Raw genomic sequence first — 21,843 nt, forward strand, 5'->3', positions numbered from 1 at the left:
TTTAAATATCTCTTTATAGAAGTAGTAGATAGTAATACTTTACTAAAGTACTAAGATTAGAACTATAAGATTACTCTAGAAAAAGAAAAAAAACTACTCTTTAGACTAATCTATTTCTTATTAAAAATAGAACTTAATATTTTAAAAAAGAAGCTAGTAACTAACTTAAAGAAAGGCTATATTAGACTCTCTACTTTACTAGTAGAATTTCTAATACTTTTTATTCTAAAGAAAGTAGAAGACTTACTAAGAATATACGTTAACTATTAGAAGCTTAATAATATTATAGTTAAGAATTAATACTCTTTACTAAATATTATAAAACTATAGAATTAACTATCTAAAGCTAAGATTTTTATAGTAATAGATTTTAGAGATAGCTACTACCTTATTAAAATAAAGAAAAGTAAAGAATTAAAGATAGCGTTCTATATATAATATAGATACTATAAATATACTATTATACTATTTAGGCTTATAAACGCTCTAGTAATATTTTAGATACTTATTAATAATATATTAAGAATATACTTAGATATCTTTATTATTATATACTTAGATTATATTCTTATCTACTCTAAGAATAAAGAAAACTATATTAAATATATCTATATAGTACTAAGGTGCTTAGACTAGTATAACTTATAAGTTAAGCTAAAGAAATATATATTCTACGTAATAAAAGTACTCTTCTTAAGCTATATTATAGGTATTAATAGAGTATAGATAAGTAAAGAAAAGATTAAGCTTATTAAGAAATAGCCTTAACTAATATTAGTTAAGAAAATCTAATTCTTCTTAGAATTTCTAAACTTTAACTAATAGTTTATTAAGAACTACTCTAAGATTACTATTTCTCTAACTAAGCTAATCTAAAAGAATATGCCTTTTATATAAAGTAAGAAAGTAAAAGATACGTTCTAGATGCTTAATAATATAAGTATTATACTACTATACTTCTATATATTCTAATTAGAATAACTACTATATTTTAAGACTAACGCGTTAGATCTTATACTTAGAGGCTGCGATAGTTAACTATACTAAGGTAAATAGTATTCTATTACTTACTACTTACGCAAGTTCTTAAACTTTAAAGAATATTATAACGTTTATAATAAGAAGCTTCTAGCTATTATTACTTATCTAGAATATTAGAGAGTATACGCTAAAAGCTACTTAGAACTTATAATATTTATAGATTATAAGAACTTAGTTAACTTTATAACTACTAAGAAGCTTAACTACTAATAAGTTTAATAGTTAGAGAAGTTAGACTAATATAAGTTTAAGATTATATATATACCTAGAAAAGATAATAATAGAGTAGACGCTCTTAGCTATAGATATAATATTACTAGAACTAAATCTATTATAAATACTATAATACTTAAAGTTAATAATAATAGATTATTAGAACTAGCTAAGACGCTAAACTTAATACTATAAGTTACTAGCAAAGTACTAGAAGAATTATAAGAAGTAATTATTAAGTAATACTATAATAACCTAGTATATAGTTACTCTAGTATTACTAGAACTATAGAACTTATCTAATATAACTATAAGTTTCTAAATATAAAGAATAAAATTACTACCTTTATTACTAAGTATATAGACTATTAAAAAAATAAGTATAGTACTTATATACTCTATAGAGAAATGCAGATAATAGAGCTACTTAACTAGCTCTAGTAAGATATCTCTATAGACTTTATTATAGGTCTACTAGTCTTAAGAGACTCTATAATATAAGTATTCTATAATACTATTTTTATAGTAGTAGATTATTTTATAAAGTAAGCTAAGTATAATACCTTTTTTAAGAACTTTATAGTAGTATAACTTATATATATTATTAATAACTAAGTTATCTAATACTATAGTATTCTAAAGTTAATTATTAGTAATAGAGATAAGCTCTTTACTTTAAACTTCTAGACTACCTTATTAGCTACTATTAGAACTAAGAGAAAGCTATTAATAGCTTATTATCTATAGATAGATAGATAGACTAAGTAAATAAATTATTTAATAAAAGCCTATCTATATACCTACATTAGTAAATAATAGAATAACTAGTTATTATTATTATCTATAGTATAGATAGCATATAATAATAAGCTTTCTAAGTCTATAGAACAGACTTTGTTCTATACAAACTATAGAAGATATCTAAATCTCTTTATATATACTTTTTCTAGTTAGAGAATAGAAGTAGCTATTACTACTACTAATAAGCTAAAGATAGTATATAAGTTACTTAAAGTAATACTTAAGAAGGTATAATACTAGAGTATTTTATATATTAATAAGAAATAAAAAATAGTATCTTAGCTAAAGAAGAGAGATAAAGTTTATTTACTTATAAAAAATCTCTATACTAAACAACCTAATAGAAAGCTTATTAATGTTAAGATTAGATTATTTTTAATTCTTAACTAAAAAGAATTAGTTATATTTCTTAGATACTTCTTTCTATTTTAGACTTTGTTTTTTAACTTCTTAAAACTTCTATTATATTTTATCTTTTTTTTAATAAATAATACCTAATTTAAATTAAATTCTCTTTTATACTTATATAGAATTTTCTTATCTTTAATAATACTTAGATATATAATTTTATAGAAAATACTAGTATAAATAATCTTACTATATTTATAAGTAGCTTAATTAGTATTATAGTTTATACTAACTAACGTAGGTACATGCTTCGCGGATTAGCAGGCTTTGCAAAACACTTATGCTAAGACTCTACTAAAACTACCTTTACTCTATTATACCTAATTAACTACACTATATAGAACTATTAAAGAAAGCTAGAATATAGACCGCGCTTTAAGCTATTAAATAAAACATAACTTTCTTATTACAACGCGCTATAGCTACCTATAACATCTCTTATATAACTTTATACTATTAAAACGCTAGATAACTTTTATAGGTAGATTATAGGCTAATAATAATAAGTTTATATAAGACTAAGAAGAGAGTAATTATTTAGTATATACTTAACTTAGTTAAGTAAGAATTCTTCTCTTGCCTTATAGATATAGCTAATATAGCTAATTTCTTGCGCGCTAAGCGTAATCTAGTCTAAGTTAGCCTAAGATAGCCTAGTATATTTGTTAAGCGCTAACTAGAGCTCTAAGTAAAGTTTAATTATAAGTATAACTATAAGAGAGCTCTCTACAAAGACTTTATAACTATCTAAGCCTAGTTCTAGCTAGTAGCTAATATAAAAGCTAAGTATAGTATCTAGAATAAGAATACCTATAACTTTAATAAAACTAGCTTTATAATAAGTATAATATTAACTAGAGCTATAGTTATAGCTTTAGAGAAGCGAGAACAACTAAAGTCTATCTAGCTAGATAATTACAAGTAGACTATAGTTATTTAGAGCATTAATATAATAGAATAGGCTATTCTACTCTATATTATCTTTAAAGAGCGATATTACCTCTCTGCCTAGTATAAAGAGAATGCTATATATAGCTACTAAGCTAAGAAGCTAATACGTAACTAGATTAGCTATATTATAAAACTTAAGTTTCTACTATACTTTAAGTGCGCTTTTAACGCTATAATTACTCTTAGTAATATCTAAGAAGAGTTTTAAGGCGCTAGATTAGTCTTATTTAACTTAGAGAGAGTTATAATAAGCCTTAATATATAGTTGCGCACCTCTTTACTACTATCTATTAGTAACTTACTCTAGCTATTATAAATCTCTAGTAATACTTTTAAAATAGAGTTATAATTAACGCTAGTAAAGTAGAAGATTTAGAAGTATATAGATAGCTCTCTAACTTCTATAGTAAAGACTTTTAAGAAAGTCTTAAAGAGCGCAGCAATAATTACGTATAAGCTAGTATTAGTCTAAAAGAAGATTACTAAGCTTTAGGTAGCTAATAAGGCTACTATATAGCGTAAATTATATAAAAGAAAGTAAGTTAAAGTAGAAAAGTCTATAGTAGTAAAGAATAGCTAGCGTAGAATAGCTTTATAAAAGTTTAGAGCGCGTAATAATAGAAGAAGAGTAAAGAGGCTAGCGCGTGTTAAAGAGAGTAAACTATTTTAAAAACGCTGTAAACACTACAATAATATAAAGTATAATACGTAAACGTGTAATTATAAAGTAGAGGTAGCCTCTTAATTCTATTTTAGTATCTTTTATACTATATTATACTAAAGTAGATTATAATAGGCTATAATAGAGAGAGTTTTAATAGAGTCTTAGCATAGGTAGACTACAAAGCATGCTAGACTACGAAGCATGTATCTACGTTAGTACTAATTAGAATATATACTAAGTATATTAAAACTTTAAAATCTTTAAATTTTATAGTATTTCTAAGATAACTTAGAGGCTAGTTATCTTTTAGTATTTTTTTATATTCTTTTACTTAATAGAGTCTGTAAAACTAGATATAAGATATAAAATATACTACTTATCTATATAATATAAATAATCTAAAATAAATTATTCTTTTATAGCTTTCTTTTATACTATTAAAATAGAGAGTAATAAAAAGTAATAGTAAATCTTAGAATGTAAAGTTTTGGAAGCCTAATCTACCTCTATTAGCCTCTCTATAGTGCGCGCAACCGAACCTTTAGAGGCGTGCAATTCTTCTAAGGTTTAATTTTGCCGGGCATGTAAGTTTAGCCTGAGTTAGTCCTGGGCCGCAACCTGCAGCCTAATCGCGGGCTACTGTAGTCAGCATCAGCTACAAAGGCAGGTCGTCTCGGCGTCCCCGCGCTTTCTTGCTACCTGCAACCTACACACGCCGACATGTCTAGGGAGATCTCCGGACCAACGGAAAACGCAAAACCACCGGCCTACGAAGTCTATCGCGATGCACAGCGGCCCATTGGCTTTAGTTTCGATGCCCAGCGTCTCAAGTGGGTTCTCGACGGCCCATTGATCAGCGCAATTGAGGTCATGCATGACATCAAGTACGACCCCAACATCGCGACAGAGCCATATGGTGACAAAACAGCCTCGACTACCACCTGGCATCCGGTATCTCAATTGCCCCTTACTGAACCCAAAATCTCCTCCGTCATCGTTCACATTGACAGTCTCGAAGACTGGGAAGTCCAGTGGCTCGAAATCCATCGCTTTTGTCACGACCCTGAGGAGAATGGAGAAGACCCCGAAGAGTTTCTCTTTGGAGAGCTTTCAGATTATAATTCGGATTCAGATGAGGAGGAGGAACCGCATCTATTGAGGTGTTGTCGTGCTAATCGGCCTCGGAAGAAGGGTGAGACTCTACTCGTTAAGGCAAGTGGCGCATACGTTACCATCCACGACTATGTTTCGGCGGTTCACCCTTGGTTGATGGATCGACGTGAAGATATATTTGGGGCGGAAGGCGATTTGTTGAAGAATGAGCCACTCGCAGCGGGCACCAAGCTGATGGTCAGTGGCTTGCCGGATGAAGTGCACTTCTACACAGTGGAGGATTGGCGACGGAGCATGTTGGGGGAGACTGCAAAGATCAACATCCTGGACAGACGCTCAGCGTGGGATCGGCCTACGGACTGGTCATTTCTGCCAGCATTGACAAACCCATCTTGAATGTTCTGGTCCGTGGCTACTTCCACGGGAGAAGCAAAGACGTTCAGTTCTTGATGTGTTGCGACGAGTGAGTGGATATACGCCTGAGGTATGGTGTCAGAGGCAACGTCTCTCGTTAGATCAGTTCCGCGAACACATCTTATGAACCAAGGCGCAAGGCTGACACTAGCAAACCCAGTTATATAGAGTTATGTAGAACTACAGTCCGCCCTTAAAACCTTAGTCTCCTCTCTCCACTATCCAATCAAACCGCTGGAGCCTTCACAATCTTGACAACAAGTTCCTGTGGCCTTGCACCTGAGGCCTTATAAGCAGGTGTGTTGTATGCAGGGTTCTTGTCGTCAATTGTGACACCCATCATACCACCTCCAGATCCACACGCACCCAGCAAAGACTCAGCCAGTTGAGCAGAGGTTGCTTCCGCACCACCATCGATAGTGCGAGCCAGATCGTAATAGGTGACCGAGGAATTGGTGCGTGGTTTGATGTGCTTGGTGAGGACAAGCACGGTACCGGCATCGGCGATAGGTAATCCCCACTCCGAACAGTCGAATTCGGGTGGCATCGTCCACAATGGATTGTTGTTGTTGTCGGCCAGATATCGCAAGTACGATGCGGCATATGCAATGTCGGCCTCGTCTATGTTTTGCGCTTCACCACCGCCAACGCCGTAGCAGACACGGCCATTAGTCTCGCCGCAAGCTCGCTTTTCCATTGGTGCTTTGGTTTCCGCTCTGAGCTTTAGAGGGGTATCTCGAGATCTGCTGGATTTGAGGCCGGACCCTGAACCTGGAAGAGCATAGAGAACAAGAAGACAGAAAATCTGCATAGCTGCGTTGATGTTCATAAACAGCGTCTTCGTAAACAAGGTGCCAAAGCAAAGATCAACAAGGGGACATGGAACGACTTCGTTATGGAGTTGTCACAGGTCTCGAGCTTTTCAACTTCCCGAACGAAGCTTGGAACGCAGGAACAATAAGCGTCTAAAGGGCTTCAAGGTACGCTTGATTGTATGCACACTGCGCATGTGCAAAATCGGCCGCATATGCGCATTGATGGCCGGTAGTATATTGTGCTTACGGCCAGGCCGCATATTGCTTACCGGCTACAAGCTTGACCGTGCCACCAACCAACATCACCACTATCCGGCCGCGCAAAGACGTCTCAAATAGTCAGTACTATATAAATCCTAGATTGCAATTCTGCTGGTGAGAGCACAAACACAGTATAGTTCTTTGATAACTGCAGGGTGGAATTTACCGCAAACATGCATATATTGCGCAACGCAGGGGCGGCAATGTTCTGCGTGCCACAAGGTGCAATACAGGCTTTATCGAGGATGACCACCTGCGTTGAAGGCTGGAGACTGATCAGGACTGAGGCGGGTAGGCTAACCGAGATCAATATCACGCGTTCTACTGGCAATCGAGCGACGAGTTCCAAGGGAGGCGAGATTGCGCAGGATCGCACCTCCTCGTATACTCCCGGCACTGCACATAGCTGAGTGCACTGTTGACTCAGTATCTTTTCACTGAAATCACTTCAAAAGTCGCATCACTCTTCTATCGATGATGATGTTTTTCAAGCGAAGCATGTTCGTACCATCGATCACATTGTCTCTCTTGCCGTTGTTTTCCCTCGCCGATGATTGCCGTCCAGTCACATGGTCCAATGATGAAAATGTCGCGCGCTTCGCAGAGATGACAGGCGCCCCTATTGCTTCAGAGTCAAGCGACAGTATTGCGAGCAAAGCCGATAGCAGGATTAAAATTCTGGAAGTAAAGCCTGGCGAGCTCAACTGTCGAGCTTGGGCCAGAACTCACGATACAGTCAACTATTACACCTGTACAGAGATCTGCAACAAGTATGAAATCACGACTGATTATTTCTTCTCGTTGAACCCGACGCTCGAGACAGATTGTTCCAACATCCAACCCAGATCCAGGTATTGTTACGACGGCTGTAAGTCCTGGATGCTAGTCTCAACTGGACGTGCTCCAAGCAGCGGTCATTGACATGGAAATTTCTAGATATCGAGCCCGTGAGAGCCCTAGACGGCCTTTGTGGCCCAAAGCACAACAATGCAACATGCCTTGGTACCGAGTTCCCGTGCTGCAATGCCAATACATTTATTTGCGGTGCATCGAAGTAAGAGTCCCCGAAGCATTCGAAAGAGATCCAAAACACACGGTCTAATAATCATCTAGGGAAGATTGCGCTGATGGCACATGTTACGAGGGCGGCTGCCTGGGCGACAAAATCTACAGCACCGATGGGACTTGCGGTTTCGAACACGGGAATCGTCTCTGCGCAGGGAAGTGGGGGAATTGCTGCAACCTTGACGGCCAGTGTGGAGATGGTGCTTTGTACTGTAGTTTCACCTCATGCCAGTCAGGGAACTGCACCCGTCCAACACCCACCACGAGTTTTTCCGTACCGTGGCAGACCGGTACCACACCAGATGGCAGCTGTGGAGGTCCAGACAAGTACACTTGCAATGTGGTCTATGGGGGCTGTTGCAACAAGAATGGGCAATGTGGAGTCTTACCAGTGGATTGCGGTGCAGGCTGGTAAGTCTATTCTTTCTCATTCATGATCTTGACTTCAGTCTATTCTCATAAGCTAGAACTGACATGAAAGTCGCAGCCAACCACAATTTGGGCAATGTGAATCCTCATCGTCAACAACCGCAGTCCACTCGCCTCCATCATTGTCTTGAAACAAGGCGTGATCAACATTCACGTCTCCAAAATGACCTTTATGGCACACAAGTCGTGGTAAGCTGAGGGTTATCGTTCAGATAGATGTGAATGATTAATCGGTACATCCCTGATTCTCTGCCACATTTTATATTGAGCTTATTTTGGAAATCCCTTTGTCCCACATAAACGTGACATTGCCTGTTCATCGATACAGGATGCACGCTTACAAAATGACATAAGGCACCGTCCTCAATTTTCCACGCTGCATCCGCAACATGCTATCCGGGTCAGCGGCCCCATGTTTTGACCTCTGATCGACCCGGAGGCAAGTAAGTCATCATTTATCCAGGCGATGTGTAACGAATGTTCATTGCGCCTGTGAATTTAATTGGAAGACAGCCGTGTCCAGAAAGGTACCCAATAATGCCAAGGCAAGATCATGGTCAGACAATATACTCACGGCTGATCGCTAAGCGCAACGGACGATCAAATCTAGGAAGTCATGCGATGCATAGATTGCCAATCTACTGGGCGACTGCCTGTCAGCTTCTACAACGTGCGTGACAGATTTCGTCATGATCGGTTGAGATATGGTCAATCCCCGATGGAATGCAGGGTCTTACAACCTGATGCACATTTACAAGTCTCCATTCGGTGCCATCCTGGCCCCCAAAGGATGACTGGCATAGCGCAAGTCACTATACACACATGACTTTGGTCGGATTATACCACTGAATGAACAACACTGCTTTTTGACACTCCACATCCATAGCCTCTCCTGTTTCTCACGACAATGGCATTGCTGAGGCTGATTACGTTTCTTTGGGCCTTCCAAGGTGTTCTGCTTGTCCATTTGGCCTTGGCTCAATTGAGTCAGGACTACAGTGTCCGACCGGTGATTGATCCGCTCACTAACAGCTGGGTGGATGGATATTTCTAGTAAGTTCGGAAAGACAGACAACGATGCTGAGCTGAGTGACTAACGGAACATGATACAGCCAGCCTCAGGTCGGCGCAGTAGAAGAACGAGTGATCGACATTTCGCCAAAGCAAGTGTTGCTCGTATACAACTGCTACTACATGAGAGACATCTGCCAGAATGCGTACAACTGGTATGGGCGCTCTCCCCGCGTGAGGGCTATTCGTCCAAGTTACCTACCGCATGACGTGTTCGGCTATGATTTTAACACCGGAAAAAGAAGCCGATTTCGATCATATCAGCGCCGAGCGCAGTCTTGCCCAGGATCTTGGAAGAACAACCATGCTTGCCCCGAACAGGACCAGCATGACGTGATGCGAAATGACGGCGTGTGGCCGTACAAAGATCTGGAGCCTGGCACTTCCATCAACCAGATTAGGAACTATCGTCTCGGCGCGGGCATATCACTTTCCAAGATGCGGTACTCGTGCGATGAATTCCCTCCAGCTACATGGGTCGAGGGTGGAGGCGATCGAAACGATCCCAACGTGGCATCGCAGACACGCTGTGCTGCCCTGAGCTGTGCACCTCGATGCAAAGCCGAACAGAATTGGCAGGCCGACGCGCATAACAAGCTTCAGCGCCAGCTCAAGTCCATCATCATACAGCAGAAGAGAGCTTCCAATAACCTATTGCATCCCACGTATCAAAATAAGAATAGCGTAGCGCTGTTCACCTTCACAGCTGAGAATGTGGCAAACGGCGTGGCTGCAAGGGTAGTGACGTACGAAGACCCAGCCCGGACGATCTTCTCTGGCGAGAAGGTCGTCAATCAGGCGAAACGAGGAACCCCCGAAACAGACCACACGAACAAATCGAGTGCATTCTTAGCCTCGAGATGGGAGTTTTCAGCGGACCGTGTCCAAGAACTGATAGACGCGGGTCATGGTGGCCAGTACATCGTCCCGGCAAACGACTCCGGCGGGTACGACTCATGGCCCGAAGCTGATCTGACTGGCACAACGGTACCAATGTCTTACATGAACTCGACTCGCTGGACGGATGAGGAGGAGGACGACGATGACGACATCTTCGACGAGCATTACGATGTCGATGAAGAGAGCGAGATGGAACGACTTGAGTCTCGTGAAGAAGCTATAGATGTCCAAACCGAGCCTCGCAACGAACACGTGTCTCAGTCATTTCCCTTAGTCGCACGACAGTCTGACACTAGAAATATCTCCGCATCTGATATCACTCCTCTCTTGACCAACGCCTCACTGTCCGACCTGGCAAAAGCGCGAATCATCGTTGAGAAAGCTATCGCGGAGTCTTCCAAGCTCAACCAAGCTCGATTGTTGAGCCCTATGCGAAACAACTATGGGCTGAAGCCTGGCACTTTCATCGGGCAATCGAAGGTCAAGCGTCGTCTACGTGCAAGAGAAGATGGCACACCAGTGCCACCCCTCCTAAACATTACCGACAGCATCGCGGATGCTGCAGCTCTAGTCGCTGAAGCTGATGCAGCTGGCATACCCGGAAATTTAACGAAGCGCGCTGTGGCTGCCAAGGGCACCTACTGGATGGGCAGTATCGACAGGAAGGGTACGGTACCATGGGGCGACAACGCGACATACGCAGTTTTCCGGAATGTGCTCGATTATGGTGCAGTTGGTAACGGTGTCACCGACGACACCAAAGCGTTCAAAGCCGCCATGCTAGACGGCAAACGTTGCGGGAAGGGCTGCAACGGCTCTACCCTCAAGAATGCCATTGTGTATATACCGCCAGGCACGTACCTGATCTCGACCACCATTCCCATGCCATTCGGGACGCAAGTCATTGGAGATGCAAATGACAGGCCAACCATTCTGGCATCTAAGTCGTTTATCGGTATGGGGGTGTTGTCGACAGACGAGTACACTGGCGGAGGGACTGGCGCTGATGGTCTAGATGAGGAGTACTACATCAACACGGCAAACTTCTACCGGCAGGTTCGCAATGTGATCATCGACGTTAGACAGACCCGTGCTTCGCAGAAGGCCTCATGTTTGCATTACCAGGTTGCTCAAGCTACGAGCACGCAGAATGTACTCCTCATCGCCGGTCCGACACAGAATGGCATGTATGCTGAGAATGGCAGCGGTGGGCAGATATCAGACATAACCTTCCAAGGTGGAGCTATCGGCCTTTATGGCGGTAGTCAGCAATTCACAGCCCAACGCTTGAAGTTCGAGGGCTGTACGATCGGCGTCCATCTCATTTGGGATTGGGGTTGGGTCTGGAAGTCCGTTACCATGAACAACGTCGGCACTGGATTCAAGCTTGTACCCGACAGTACTTCTGGTGCAGCGGCGGGCAACATAGGCTCAGCGTCCTTCCTCGATTCGTCTTTCAACAATGTCAAGACAGTCGTTCAGATCTCACCTTCCACTTCGACAGTTGGGTCAGGCAGTACTGGGCTCATCCTCGAAAACATCAGGCTTTCAGGCGTGGGTACCACCGTCGCTGATACAGGAGGAAAGACGATATTGGCCGGTTCCTCATCCAAGATTGACGAATGGGCGATGGGCCCGGTTTATAAGGGCTCGGCTGATAAGAAAGACCGCAAATTCACGACAGGGGAAAAGGTCGGAAGTTTCCGCCGCCATTCAACTCTTGTCGATAGAGATGGAGCATACTTTGAGCGTGCCAAACCCCAGTACGAAGACCGTCCAGTTGGCGACTTCGTACACATCAAGGACCTTGGAGCCAAGGGTGATGGAATCACTGACGACACCGCGGCGTTCCAAGCTGCACTGCATTCGAGTCTGGGTAGGATACTCTTCATTGACGCTGGCTCTTACATACTCACGTCGACGGTGACGGTTCCTAGCGGCACCAAAATGGTTGGCGAAACCTGGTCGCAGTTGGTTGCTTCCGGGTCATACTTCGAAGATGCGCTCCATCCCAAGGTGATGCTCAAGGTCGGTATCAAAGGCCAAACAGGAGATGTCGAGATGCAGGATCTGTTCTTCACTACACTCGGGGCGACGGCGGGAGCTGTCCTGGTTGAGTGGAATCTTAAAGCGTCCAGCCCCGGATCGGCTGCGTTGTGGGATTGCCACGCCCGTGTTGGAGGCGCTACTGGGACCAAGTTGACGCCGAAGGAATGCCCACCAGTCACCAGTGGTGTTGACCAAGGATGCAGCGCCGCAAGCTTGATGTTCCATCTTACGTCGTTTGGCTCGGCATATCTCGAAAACGCGTGGTTCTGGGTTGCAGATCACATGATCGAGTGAGTACCATCTCTTCTTCCTCGGTCTGCGCCTTTGACTAACCCACCTGCAGCGACCCTGATCTCGAAAGCGGTGCCAACAACATGGAACAAAACTCGGTGTATGTTGCGCGTGGCTTCTTGGCTGAAAGTACCGAGCCGACATGGTAGGTCCAGCTCGCTCTCCGCTGTCGCGATCCTCGCAGTCCGACTAACGCAAACTAGGCTCTACGGTGTTGCGTCTGAGCATGCAGTGTTTTATCAGTTTAACTTCCACAGAGCCCAAAACATTTTCGCGGGCTTGCTCCAGACTGAGTCACCATACTACCAACCCACGCCACCTCCACCCGCTCCATTCAAATCCGCGCTTGGTGTTTTCCCGGGCGACCCTACATACGAATGTGCGGCCGGCGATGAGTTCAGTGGGTGCGACGAGTCATGGGCGATCATAATGCGAGAGTCGCAGAATGTGTTCATCGCAAGCGCGGGCCTATACTCTTGGTTCTCCACGTACGCGCAGACCTGCATCGACCAGCAGCTGTGCCAGAAAGCTTTACTTTTGCTCGAGAAGAACTTCTCGAACGTCAGAATTCAGCATCTCGTTACCATCGGCGCCAAATACATGGCAATCATGGATGGTAAGGGCATACTTGCCAAGGACAACCTCAACGTCAATTCCCACCCTTTTTGGTCGCAGATCTCTGTGCTGGACGTCAGCAGCAATGGCTCCATGTACGACGAGTACATCTGGGTAGATCCCAAAATTTGGGACATGGACCAGCCAGCGTTCACCTGCTCGCCGCCTTGCAACGTCAAGGTTCCTCCATGGACCCGTGCAACAAGCACACTGAACTATCCGTTGATCACTGTCAGCGACGGCGATTGGACAAGCACCATCACGAAACCGCCCATGACGATATCGGAGTGGATATTTGAGCCCGTGACACTGACTGGACAAGCTGTCAACCAGAAGCGCCAGGGCTTTGAGGCCTTCTGGCCCAAACCCGCAACCACACCCCATTGGCCTTCGGTGATCTATGCCGGCCCAGATGGTGAGTCTACCACGGTAGGGCCTAAGATATCGTTTCCAACGCCACCACCATCTGTCGGTCCCAATGCGCAGCCACCACCGACAGGTAGCTGGCCCAAACGGCAGATTCAGCCAATCATCGGGCAGCTGGAGGAACCCTTGGTCAAGGAATGTAGCTTCATTGACTTCAGTTGCCTGACCGAACCATGGATCTTTGGCCAAAACAACACCATCTCAGATGGGGACGACGACGATTTTGATGAGAACTGGGAGGACAGCGACGTTGTATGTCCATTACCGAGCAGTTCCTCATCTAGCTCTTCGTCTTCGACGAGGACGACGACGACCGAAGACCCGCCAGAGCCCACAGCATCTCCGCGCGAGGGCGATCCAATGCAGAACAAAGTCGATTGTTACGGTGGTTTGGATCAGAAAACAGAACATGTGCGCATGGACAGTGCCATCAATAGCTTCTGTGGTGGACTGGGGAGCCCTGGTGACGTCTTTAAGGAAGACTACTTCAAGTCGATAACCTTCCCATTTCCCCAGGGTTCAGGAACCGGTGTTCAGATCCTCATATCGCTCAGCGTGGAGAAAGGCTGCCAGTTCAAGTATAGCTACGATCTCTGCCACAGATATCTAGAGGTTCCCGTCAACAGCTGTCAATGTGGAGGCACAAACGGTAAGCAGGGTGGTTTCTTGAACAACGACTGCTATGAGTGGAGGATCGATCCGCAGACTGTGTTTTAATGGCAAAGCACTATTCGCTGGCTGTGTTTACCGTTTCGCGATCTTGTGGCAGTAGATGTAATACTTTCGAAGAGTTCTTTAGCTTGTGCTGTATTCGCTTTCTAGTATGTAGTAGTCGATGGTCAACGCCAAAGTAAGGCCGTGCGTGCATTCGAATCGATTCGCCTGCCTAAGGAATATATGTGCCGCTCTTCCCTGATGGGTCGTAGTAGATCTGATGCCTTATTCAGTGAAACGTGTTTTCAGCTTTAAGAGAAGGCCGGCTTACTGCGTTCTGGCTCTCACTGCAATTCCGGAGGGAACAAGTGTTTCCAGTAACGGAGACAACATCAGAAGCTGCTGTTTGTACAAGGTGATCTCCATTCAGCTATTTACGGCTGTTATATCGGTGATTCTCGAACCCGGAAGTACAAAAATTTCGCAAACTTCAATACGATAATAGTACACCTGATACAGGCAGCAGCCAAAGAAGAAGCGAGCGACAGTCTGAATCCAACGAGCACTTCGTGTGTGGACTGGGTAACAACTTCAGTAAAGGAATGACAAAAGTGCCTCCTCCCAAGGCACATGATACGAACTCAAAAAACGTCCAAGCTGTGGTAAAGAGAAGAAGATGTTGACTATATGGACATTGCTTGGAAAAAAGGGCTCTCAAAACGACACGCAGTCGCGAAGCAACGAAAGTTGGACAGCGCGAAGAGACAAAGGAACTATGTCGAGTGCTTCCTAAACTCGCTGTCATTGGCGCACCTCCCGGTAGGAACACCGCCAACGCCATGCTGCGAAAGACGTGCTTAAGATTTAATATCAAATGCGCAATTTAATGAATATGTGCGGGACGACTGCCACGATGCTGCCTAGGGGTCCACTGCACTGTTCGCTCGGAGGGTTGGGTCTGGGTCGGGTGTCGTGGCAGGCTTTGCTTTGGGCGTGGGATCCGGATCCGGACTAATCGCGTCCTTCTGCGCCTTGGGAGTTTCGATGACAAAGTCAGTCACATCATCGCCGGGTTCTTCGGGAAAGAGGACTGGCGGTGTGAGCGACGTAGGCGCGACTGCAGGTACGTCAAGGCTACCCTCATATTCCTCTGCCGCACGCTCCTCTGTGATCATTGGAGGCGGAGAAGAAGGTAGGGTTGAATCTGGCTGCCCAGGGTCTTCGACAGAGATGACGCTGCCTCTGCTGTTCGTTCGCATCATCTCAATTCCAAGTTTCGACGTGGACTTTGGTCTTGACCTTGGACTCCGAGTGCGCACTGGAGCATGACCCAGCTCGTCATCTTCGTCGTCCCCAGACTCTGCCGACTCGTGTTTGCGGGTCTCCAGAATGCGACGTTTGGCGCCGACTTGCTCTGTCGATCTCTGGCGGCGGATCGTTGCCTCCTCGAGAACGGCTGGCGCGGAGTCCCCGTGGGGCAGGTCAGGTGCACCAACACGATTGGGAACAGCTGCTTTCGCATCGGTATTAGCTGCATCATCGCAAATCCCTAAGCCACTCATAGCTCGTGCGATGTCGCGCTCCCGCCAATCGTCGGCGTTGTGGATTCTAACTGGCATATCCTCGCCTGCACGACTGTCGTTGTCACCGAAGAAGCTAGAACTAATAGAGTCTTCGCGGCTCGAACCTCGGTAACTGGCAGAAGGGACGGGTGGGTATCCTGAAGAATTCGAGGTCGTGGGGCTGTCCTCCTGACGCGAAGACTCTTGTCGAAGCCCAGAGGGCATCATCGATGGATACAACTGGTTCGGCGTCCAGCCTGGCGGGGGTGCTTTCCATTGGCACAGTCTGCTCAACGTGTCCGTAAGCTTCGCCACAGTAGGAGGCTTTTCGATAAGTGCATCGAAATAGTGAGGCGCCTGCAGCTCCTTCAGGTATCCAGTAACAGCGACAATCGGAGTATGCGTATTGGCGTTCTTGGTGTCTCGGATCATGCGAGCGACATCTGCACCATTGACCTGAGGAAGGCGGAACTCCATCATGATGACATCAAATTTGACCTCGCCCATCGCATATCGTATAGCTTCTGAGCCATTGGTAACGGTCAAAGTGCGGCAGCGCAACTTCTCAAGCAGCTTCTCCATGACAAGCCGTGACACTGGGTGGTCCTCGCATATCAATACGTCTAATGGTCGGAAGAAAGGACCGTCACCAAAGCTGATCTGCGAGAGTCTTCGAGAACTCTGACGTCGTCGCTGGACACGAAGCAGCGCTTTCGCACGAGAGTCTTCCGTGTCCGACGACGATGGAGACACATCAAGCACTTGACTTCGGCGCTTGTAGTGCCCAGGTAAGAGATCGCGCACAATATCGTCCTCTTGAGACCCAAGCGTTTGGGACCGAGCACGTGGTGAAGAAGCATTGGTCTGTGCCGATGACTGGCGTTGTCCAGTGACGGGCTTCTCTTGAGAAGCCACGGGAGGTGCCGACGGTGTCTTTGAAAGCCTGTTTGGTGAGACAGCTTCTGGCGATGGCCGCAAGCCTGACACACGGGAAGGGTCGAAGAAGCTTCCAGGTTGTAGCGAGGATGGGTTGCTAGTCGAATGCGACAACGTAGACGAGCTACTAGACGTCTTGCGTCGGTCGTGCTGTCCCGTGCTGAACTGTACGAGCAGAGGAGATGAAGGCTGTGAACCACGACTTGGCGAGGAATGTGGCCCGCTCATCGAGGGAGAAGAGGGCCGTCCGGTGGCTCTGTTGGAGGATAGCGTACGTTTGAGCGGGCCGGGTAGCATCGGGCTGTTCTCCAGCGATGGCGATGGCGACGTGACACTGGGCGACTGCAGAGGCGGTGCGGGCTTGTTTTGTGGAAGCATAGCTTCTGCACGCAACTTCTGGATGACGTCCTTGTTTGCCTTCTCCAGAACAGGCAAGTTCTTGTAACTGAAATTACCAAAGTCGTCAGTTGCCATTGGTTCACTGAGTCTCCTAGACCGGCCTTCCCGCACATGAGCTGGGATATGGAGAGGGATCAGTCCTCGCTTCATAGTCGAGACAGTCACCTGAGAGCGTACTCTAGATAAAGCATCGTGTGGTCGGTCAGGATAATCGGTACTTGGGGTTCCTGCTGGTGTAGTAGCTTGGTCTTCAAACTCGGGACTGAAGTTTGCCATGGCGGCTCCTCTGGTGTCGAAATATTCCGTGTCCTCTGGGTTTTCAGGTGCAGGAATGAAGGATGCTTCGTCATCTCGCAAGGTCTCCCAGTTGACATCCGCAAACCACGGATGGCTGCGAATTTCCTCTCCACCACTAGCGTATTTGTCGTCCTTGTTCGCTCCAAGACGGTGTGCAGGATCAGAGCACATCAACCGATTCATCAGATCCTTTGCATCGTCTGATATGTCGTATAGCTCATCATCATCCTCTGGCCAGTCGATTCTACGCGCGAGAATGTTTTGGAACACCTCATCGGGCGTATCAGCGTGGAATGGAGGGTATCCGTACAAAGATTCGAAGAGGATGCAGCCTAAAGACCACCAATCGCTGACTTCATCCTGCCCATTACCAGCGATAGTTTCAGGTGCAAGATAGTCCGGTGTCCCGACGAATTTGCGGTCGCTATCTTCTGGGTCGAACAGAGCCATGGGTGGCGGTGGCATTGCTGACGACGAAGGCGCCAACGCACTATTTTGAGCTACTGCAGAGTGACTCAGAGAATGTGTAGCAGGGTAGAGGTCGGGAGAACCATCGTCGCTGTAGGCCTCCTCTTCTATCGGTGACCGTCCACGAGGCTGACCAAAGGAATCGTCAGCTATACTGAAGCGACGGAACATGGCTTGTAGCGCATCACTGTCTTGGCTGTCGCTCCGCGTGCCTGAAGTCCGCCTTGAAGGCTCACGACTCTGTTGGGAACCGTCCCGATTGAGGCTAAAGTACGACGGTTGACCGATGTCTCCAGCGAGAGCAGGTGTCATAGATGGCGTCTGTGAAGGCGAGTGGTTCAAGTCAAAGGATGCAGATCGTGAAGAGCCTACAGACGTAGCGCGATGGAATGGGCCAGTTTTGAGCAGGTCCGGCGCAGGCTCGACAGACTTGAGTGCACGTTTCTGTCGGCCAATCATACCCATTCGCGACAAACCGAAATCAGTCAGTTTCAGATGACCTTTTCCATCGATGAGCAGGTTGTCCGGTTTGAGATCGCGGTGGACAATGCTCCGACTGTGCAAGTGTTCGACACCAAGTACCACCTCAGCGAGGTACTTCTTCGCCCAGTCTTCTGGCAAAGCACCCAGGACCTTGATGAGCGAGGCGCAATCGCCACCGTTCAAGTATTCCATGACGAGGTAGAGATAATCCTTGCTAGAAAATGTCCAATACAGCTTGGCAACAAAATCACTCTCGCCTTGCCACATCATGATAGCTCGCTCAGCCTTCACGTTGGTGACCTGATTCTTGGCTACCATGTCGGCCTTCTTCAAGACTTTGATAGCGTAGTATTCTCCAGTGGACTTCTTCTTGGCTAGGTAAACGCTTCCGAAAGCGCCTTTGCTGATGGGTTTGATAATCTCGAAATCCTTTATTGACGGAGGAACTGCGCGTGGCTGTGGCTGAGTAGTGGGAATCAAACGAGGAGAGACGGGTCTTGGGCCGTCTGAACCCGCCGTGGACGACTGTCTCCGGTGATGATTAAGAGCATGCACCATTGCTGGCGAAGACAATTCGGTAGTCGGCAAGATTGGCGACGTGATTGGTGATTGTAAGGCCTCCATGCCACTAGGCAGGCGCGGCTTGTTTGTTCGCAGAGGAGAAGATGGCGGAGGTATCATGGAACGGGCAGGCGAATGTTGTCGACTAGACATGACACTCGGCAAGATCAGACTCTTGCGTTTGCGTTCACGTGAACTCGCTACCCTACTGAGTCCTACGTCGGATGTCGCTGGTGAATCAGCTCGGCGAGGGCCAGATAGCACGGATGAACGCATGCTGGTATCACTCTCAGCACCAGCATCGCTCTCGAAATGCATGGATTGGCGCTTGCTGTGGGTCGCTATACTGATGGCGCCCGCGTGCGACCGTGGTGTTTGACAACCCCCTTTAGGACTGCTAGATCGATTCGAACCGGCTACAGAAGACTCACGCCGTCCGACTCGTGCTGGTAACGAGGCGTCAGAAGTGTTACGGAGAGCTTGTGCCATGGATGAAGGTGCATCGAAAGATCCAGGGAATATGCCTTCTTCGCCGGGAGCTGTATCGGTGTCATTGGCGTCGGATTGAACCTCTTCTTCAGGTCGCTCGTCTTCGGAGGAGCTGTCCTCGCCGGCAGCGATACGAGCAGCTTTCAGGATCGCGGCTTCGATGCATTCTTGAACCAAGATGTCGAATTCAATGCGTAGTCGTTCAGAGTACTCAAGCACCCTCCTATGGCGAGTGACTGCATCGATCTTTGCCCTAGCAAGCCTGCTGGTATCTTCACACAACAGCTTCAGGCCCTCAGTGTGGTCGACCGAGCCTGTGGTAGGCGATTGCCATTGGAGAACTTGCGAGATACGGTTCTCCGACTGAGGCGATTGTGTGCGAATCTCCGTGGCTGCTTGACCACGTCCATTGTCCTTGACTGCCGGTGTGTTGATCTCGAGTGCGGTGTCGCACAAGTCTAGGACTAGCTCAACGATGCGGGCTAGAGGCCTCCGAACGGCGAATGATCGCGCGCGGTGATGACCAAAACCAGACGAGCGCTCCGAGCGTTCGCGTGATCTTGATGGCGGCGAAGCAGGAGAGTTGCGTCCAGAGGGTGTGCCAGACGATGGCGTCGATGTTGCGTGGATGATGAGGCCCTTGTACTCGGCGGGCTGGATTGGCTGTACCGAGTCTACTGCCGCAGCTCTTGAACGCTGGCTGTGAGACTCGAGTGTATCGAGGACCTTGACGATGGCATTGCGGTGCTCAGCAAGAGTCTCTTGTGCCATCTGTACATCCATTTCCGCACGGTGCTCTTGTAGACACAGTTCAGAGTGCTTCTCGAACCACCAAGGTGTGATTTGCCGTTCGCAGATTCGGCAGAGTACCGGTAGCGGCGGTGCGTGTTCGCCCGGGTTGGTTGCGCTTTGCTCGGCGAGGCCAGTGAGGTAATGGGCGAGGACCTCAGCGCCGACCCCGAGAGATTCCACGAGGACTTCCGGGAGGTCGATTGTCACTTCGCGAATGATCGATGGCCGGACCATCCACATAGTCTGTTGCGGTTAGTCTAGTCCAAGGTCAGAATGGATTGGTACGTACGTGGCTCTCCGCTCCAGTCGTGCGGTCGTAGACCATGATTCCTTGAGCCTCGAGGTTCAACAGCTGCTCCTCCTCTTCCTCTACGTGGGTAGGCGACATTGGCATTGACTCGGGGGCCTCGGCGGCGTGCCTCGGTCGCTGCTTGCGCAGGATGGAATGAGGGCCCAGTCGTACGGTAAAACGGGCAATGTGACTCCGGGAGTCGTCTTTCCTAACCGACTCAATCGTCTCGGCGAACCCGTCGGCACCGCCGCATATGATTTCGAGTACAGGCTTGCCCGTGACTTCCTTGGGCAGTGAGCCAATGACGTCGGTCCACGAGGGGCTGACATAGCGGATCTTGCCCTCGAGGTCCAGGTCCATGATGATGTTCAGACTGTGCTCGGCGGCCTCCTTGAGGTCTGCACGCTCGTTGCGCATGTCCTGACTAACACTGCGCTCCATGTTCTGTCGGTGGCCGCTGGTGCCGACAGCCTCCTGCTTGAGGGCAGTGACTGCGGGCGGGGCCAGCGTCGGGGGTTTCTTCTCGTCGGCCATGGCTGCGGTGGGCGGTGCTATCGTCGCGGGAGCCCGTCGCCGGGGGGGATTGGGCGGGTGCCCGAGGGCTGGCGGGTGCTGAGCTATGCGCAGAGAGCTGCCAGGACCATGGTGGGAAAAAAGCGACGGTCCGGGAGAGTCGGGCGTGCAGCTGGGGAAGGTACGCGTTGACGAGCAGTGCGGTAGTGCTTGCTGACTGCAACGAGAGTGGGTCTCGAAACCGGGATGAGGGGACTAGACGAGCTGCATGGTAGTGCGAGCGTGCGAGAGGGCGAGGGGAGCGATTGGGCGATGTAATGAGCGTCGCGGGCTGGGGATGGATGAGGGTGGTGGGCAGCAGGCGGCGGCCGTGGCAGTCGTCGCCGTCGTGGTGGTGGACGGGGCGAGAGGGGTACACAATGGGCGTCGTCTCAGCCGGCAGCACAAGGCGTCGGCAGAAAGGCGTTGACAAAAAAGAAAGCACGCCAGGCGGGCGGATGAGCAGCTGCACGCATGGGATGGGCCTCGTCGGCACGCTATCCAGCTGGCAAAAGTCCCCACGCAGCACCCAAGCACGCGTCGAGAGAAAGTCACACGCAAAACAGCCGTGCACTGGTGCGCGCGGAGCTAAAGGGTATGCATGATGCTGGTGTAGGGAGGGTGCATTCACTGGCCCGAGCGCCCGACCGTGACGGCACATCCTGGCCGCCAACACAACGGCAGAACCTCTCGCGGGCTTGTCCAACAACACGGCCACAGTGCTGCGGCATTGGCAATCAATCGCGAATCAATCGAGACGGCCGTTGGCCTGTCGAGAAGGCGGGGTACAGCACTGCAGCAGTCCTCCCTCTCTGCTCCCATTGTCATGAC

At 47.3% G+C, this 21,843-nt stretch overlaps 4 protein-coding genes across 4 annotated transcripts; 2 read left to right on the forward strand and 2 right to left on the reverse strand.

The window, feature by feature from the left end:
* Positions 1 to 4,798: 4,798 nt before the first annotated feature.
* On the forward strand, positions 4,799 to 5,587 carry J4E90_004333 (uncharacterized protein; the record flags this gene model as incomplete). Its single annotated transcript, XM_051433898.1, has 1 exon — positions 4,799 to 5,587. One exon carries the CDS (start codon positions 4,799 to 4,801, stop codon positions 5,585 to 5,587), a length of 789 nt encoding a protein of 262 aa, XP_051292416.1.
* A 244-nt stretch (positions 5,588 to 5,831) lies between these two features.
* Positions 5,832 to 6,302, reverse strand: J4E90_004334 (uncharacterized protein; the record flags this gene model as incomplete). Its single annotated transcript, XM_051433899.1, has 1 exon — positions 5,832 to 6,302. One exon carries the CDS (start codon positions 6,300 to 6,302, stop codon positions 5,832 to 5,834), a length of 471 nt encoding a protein of 156 aa, XP_051292417.1.
* A 3,280-nt stretch (positions 6,303 to 9,582) lies between these two features.
* On the forward strand, positions 9,583 to 14,244 carry J4E90_004335 (uncharacterized protein; the record flags this gene model as incomplete). The annotated part of the gene is made up of 3 exons (XM_051433900.1): positions 9,583 to 12,485; positions 12,539 to 12,631; positions 12,690 to 14,244. The coding sequence occupies 3 exons, from the start codon at positions 9,583 to 9,585 to the stop codon at positions 14,242 to 14,244; spliced, it is 4,551 nt and encodes a 1,516-aa protein (XP_051292418.1).
* Positions 14,245 to 15,101: 857 nt separating this feature from the next.
* J4E90_004336 (uncharacterized protein) lies at positions 15,102 to 20,994 on the reverse strand (the record flags this gene model as incomplete). The annotated part of the gene is made up of 2 exons (XM_051433901.1): positions 15,102 to 20,411; positions 20,458 to 20,994. The coding sequence occupies 2 exons, from the start codon at positions 20,992 to 20,994 to the stop codon at positions 15,102 to 15,104; spliced, it is 5,847 nt and encodes a 1,948-aa protein (XP_051292419.1).
* Between the last annotated feature and the right edge of the window lie 849 nt (positions 20,995 to 21,843).

This window comes from Alternaria incomplexa, assembly GCF_024043165.1.
Source record: "Alternaria incomplexa strain BMP 0042 chromosome Unknown scaffold_5, whole genome shotgun sequence".
In the NCBI taxonomy this organism is placed as follows: domain Eukaryota; kingdom Fungi; phylum Ascomycota; class Dothideomycetes; order Pleosporales; family Pleosporaceae; genus Alternaria; species Alternaria incomplexa.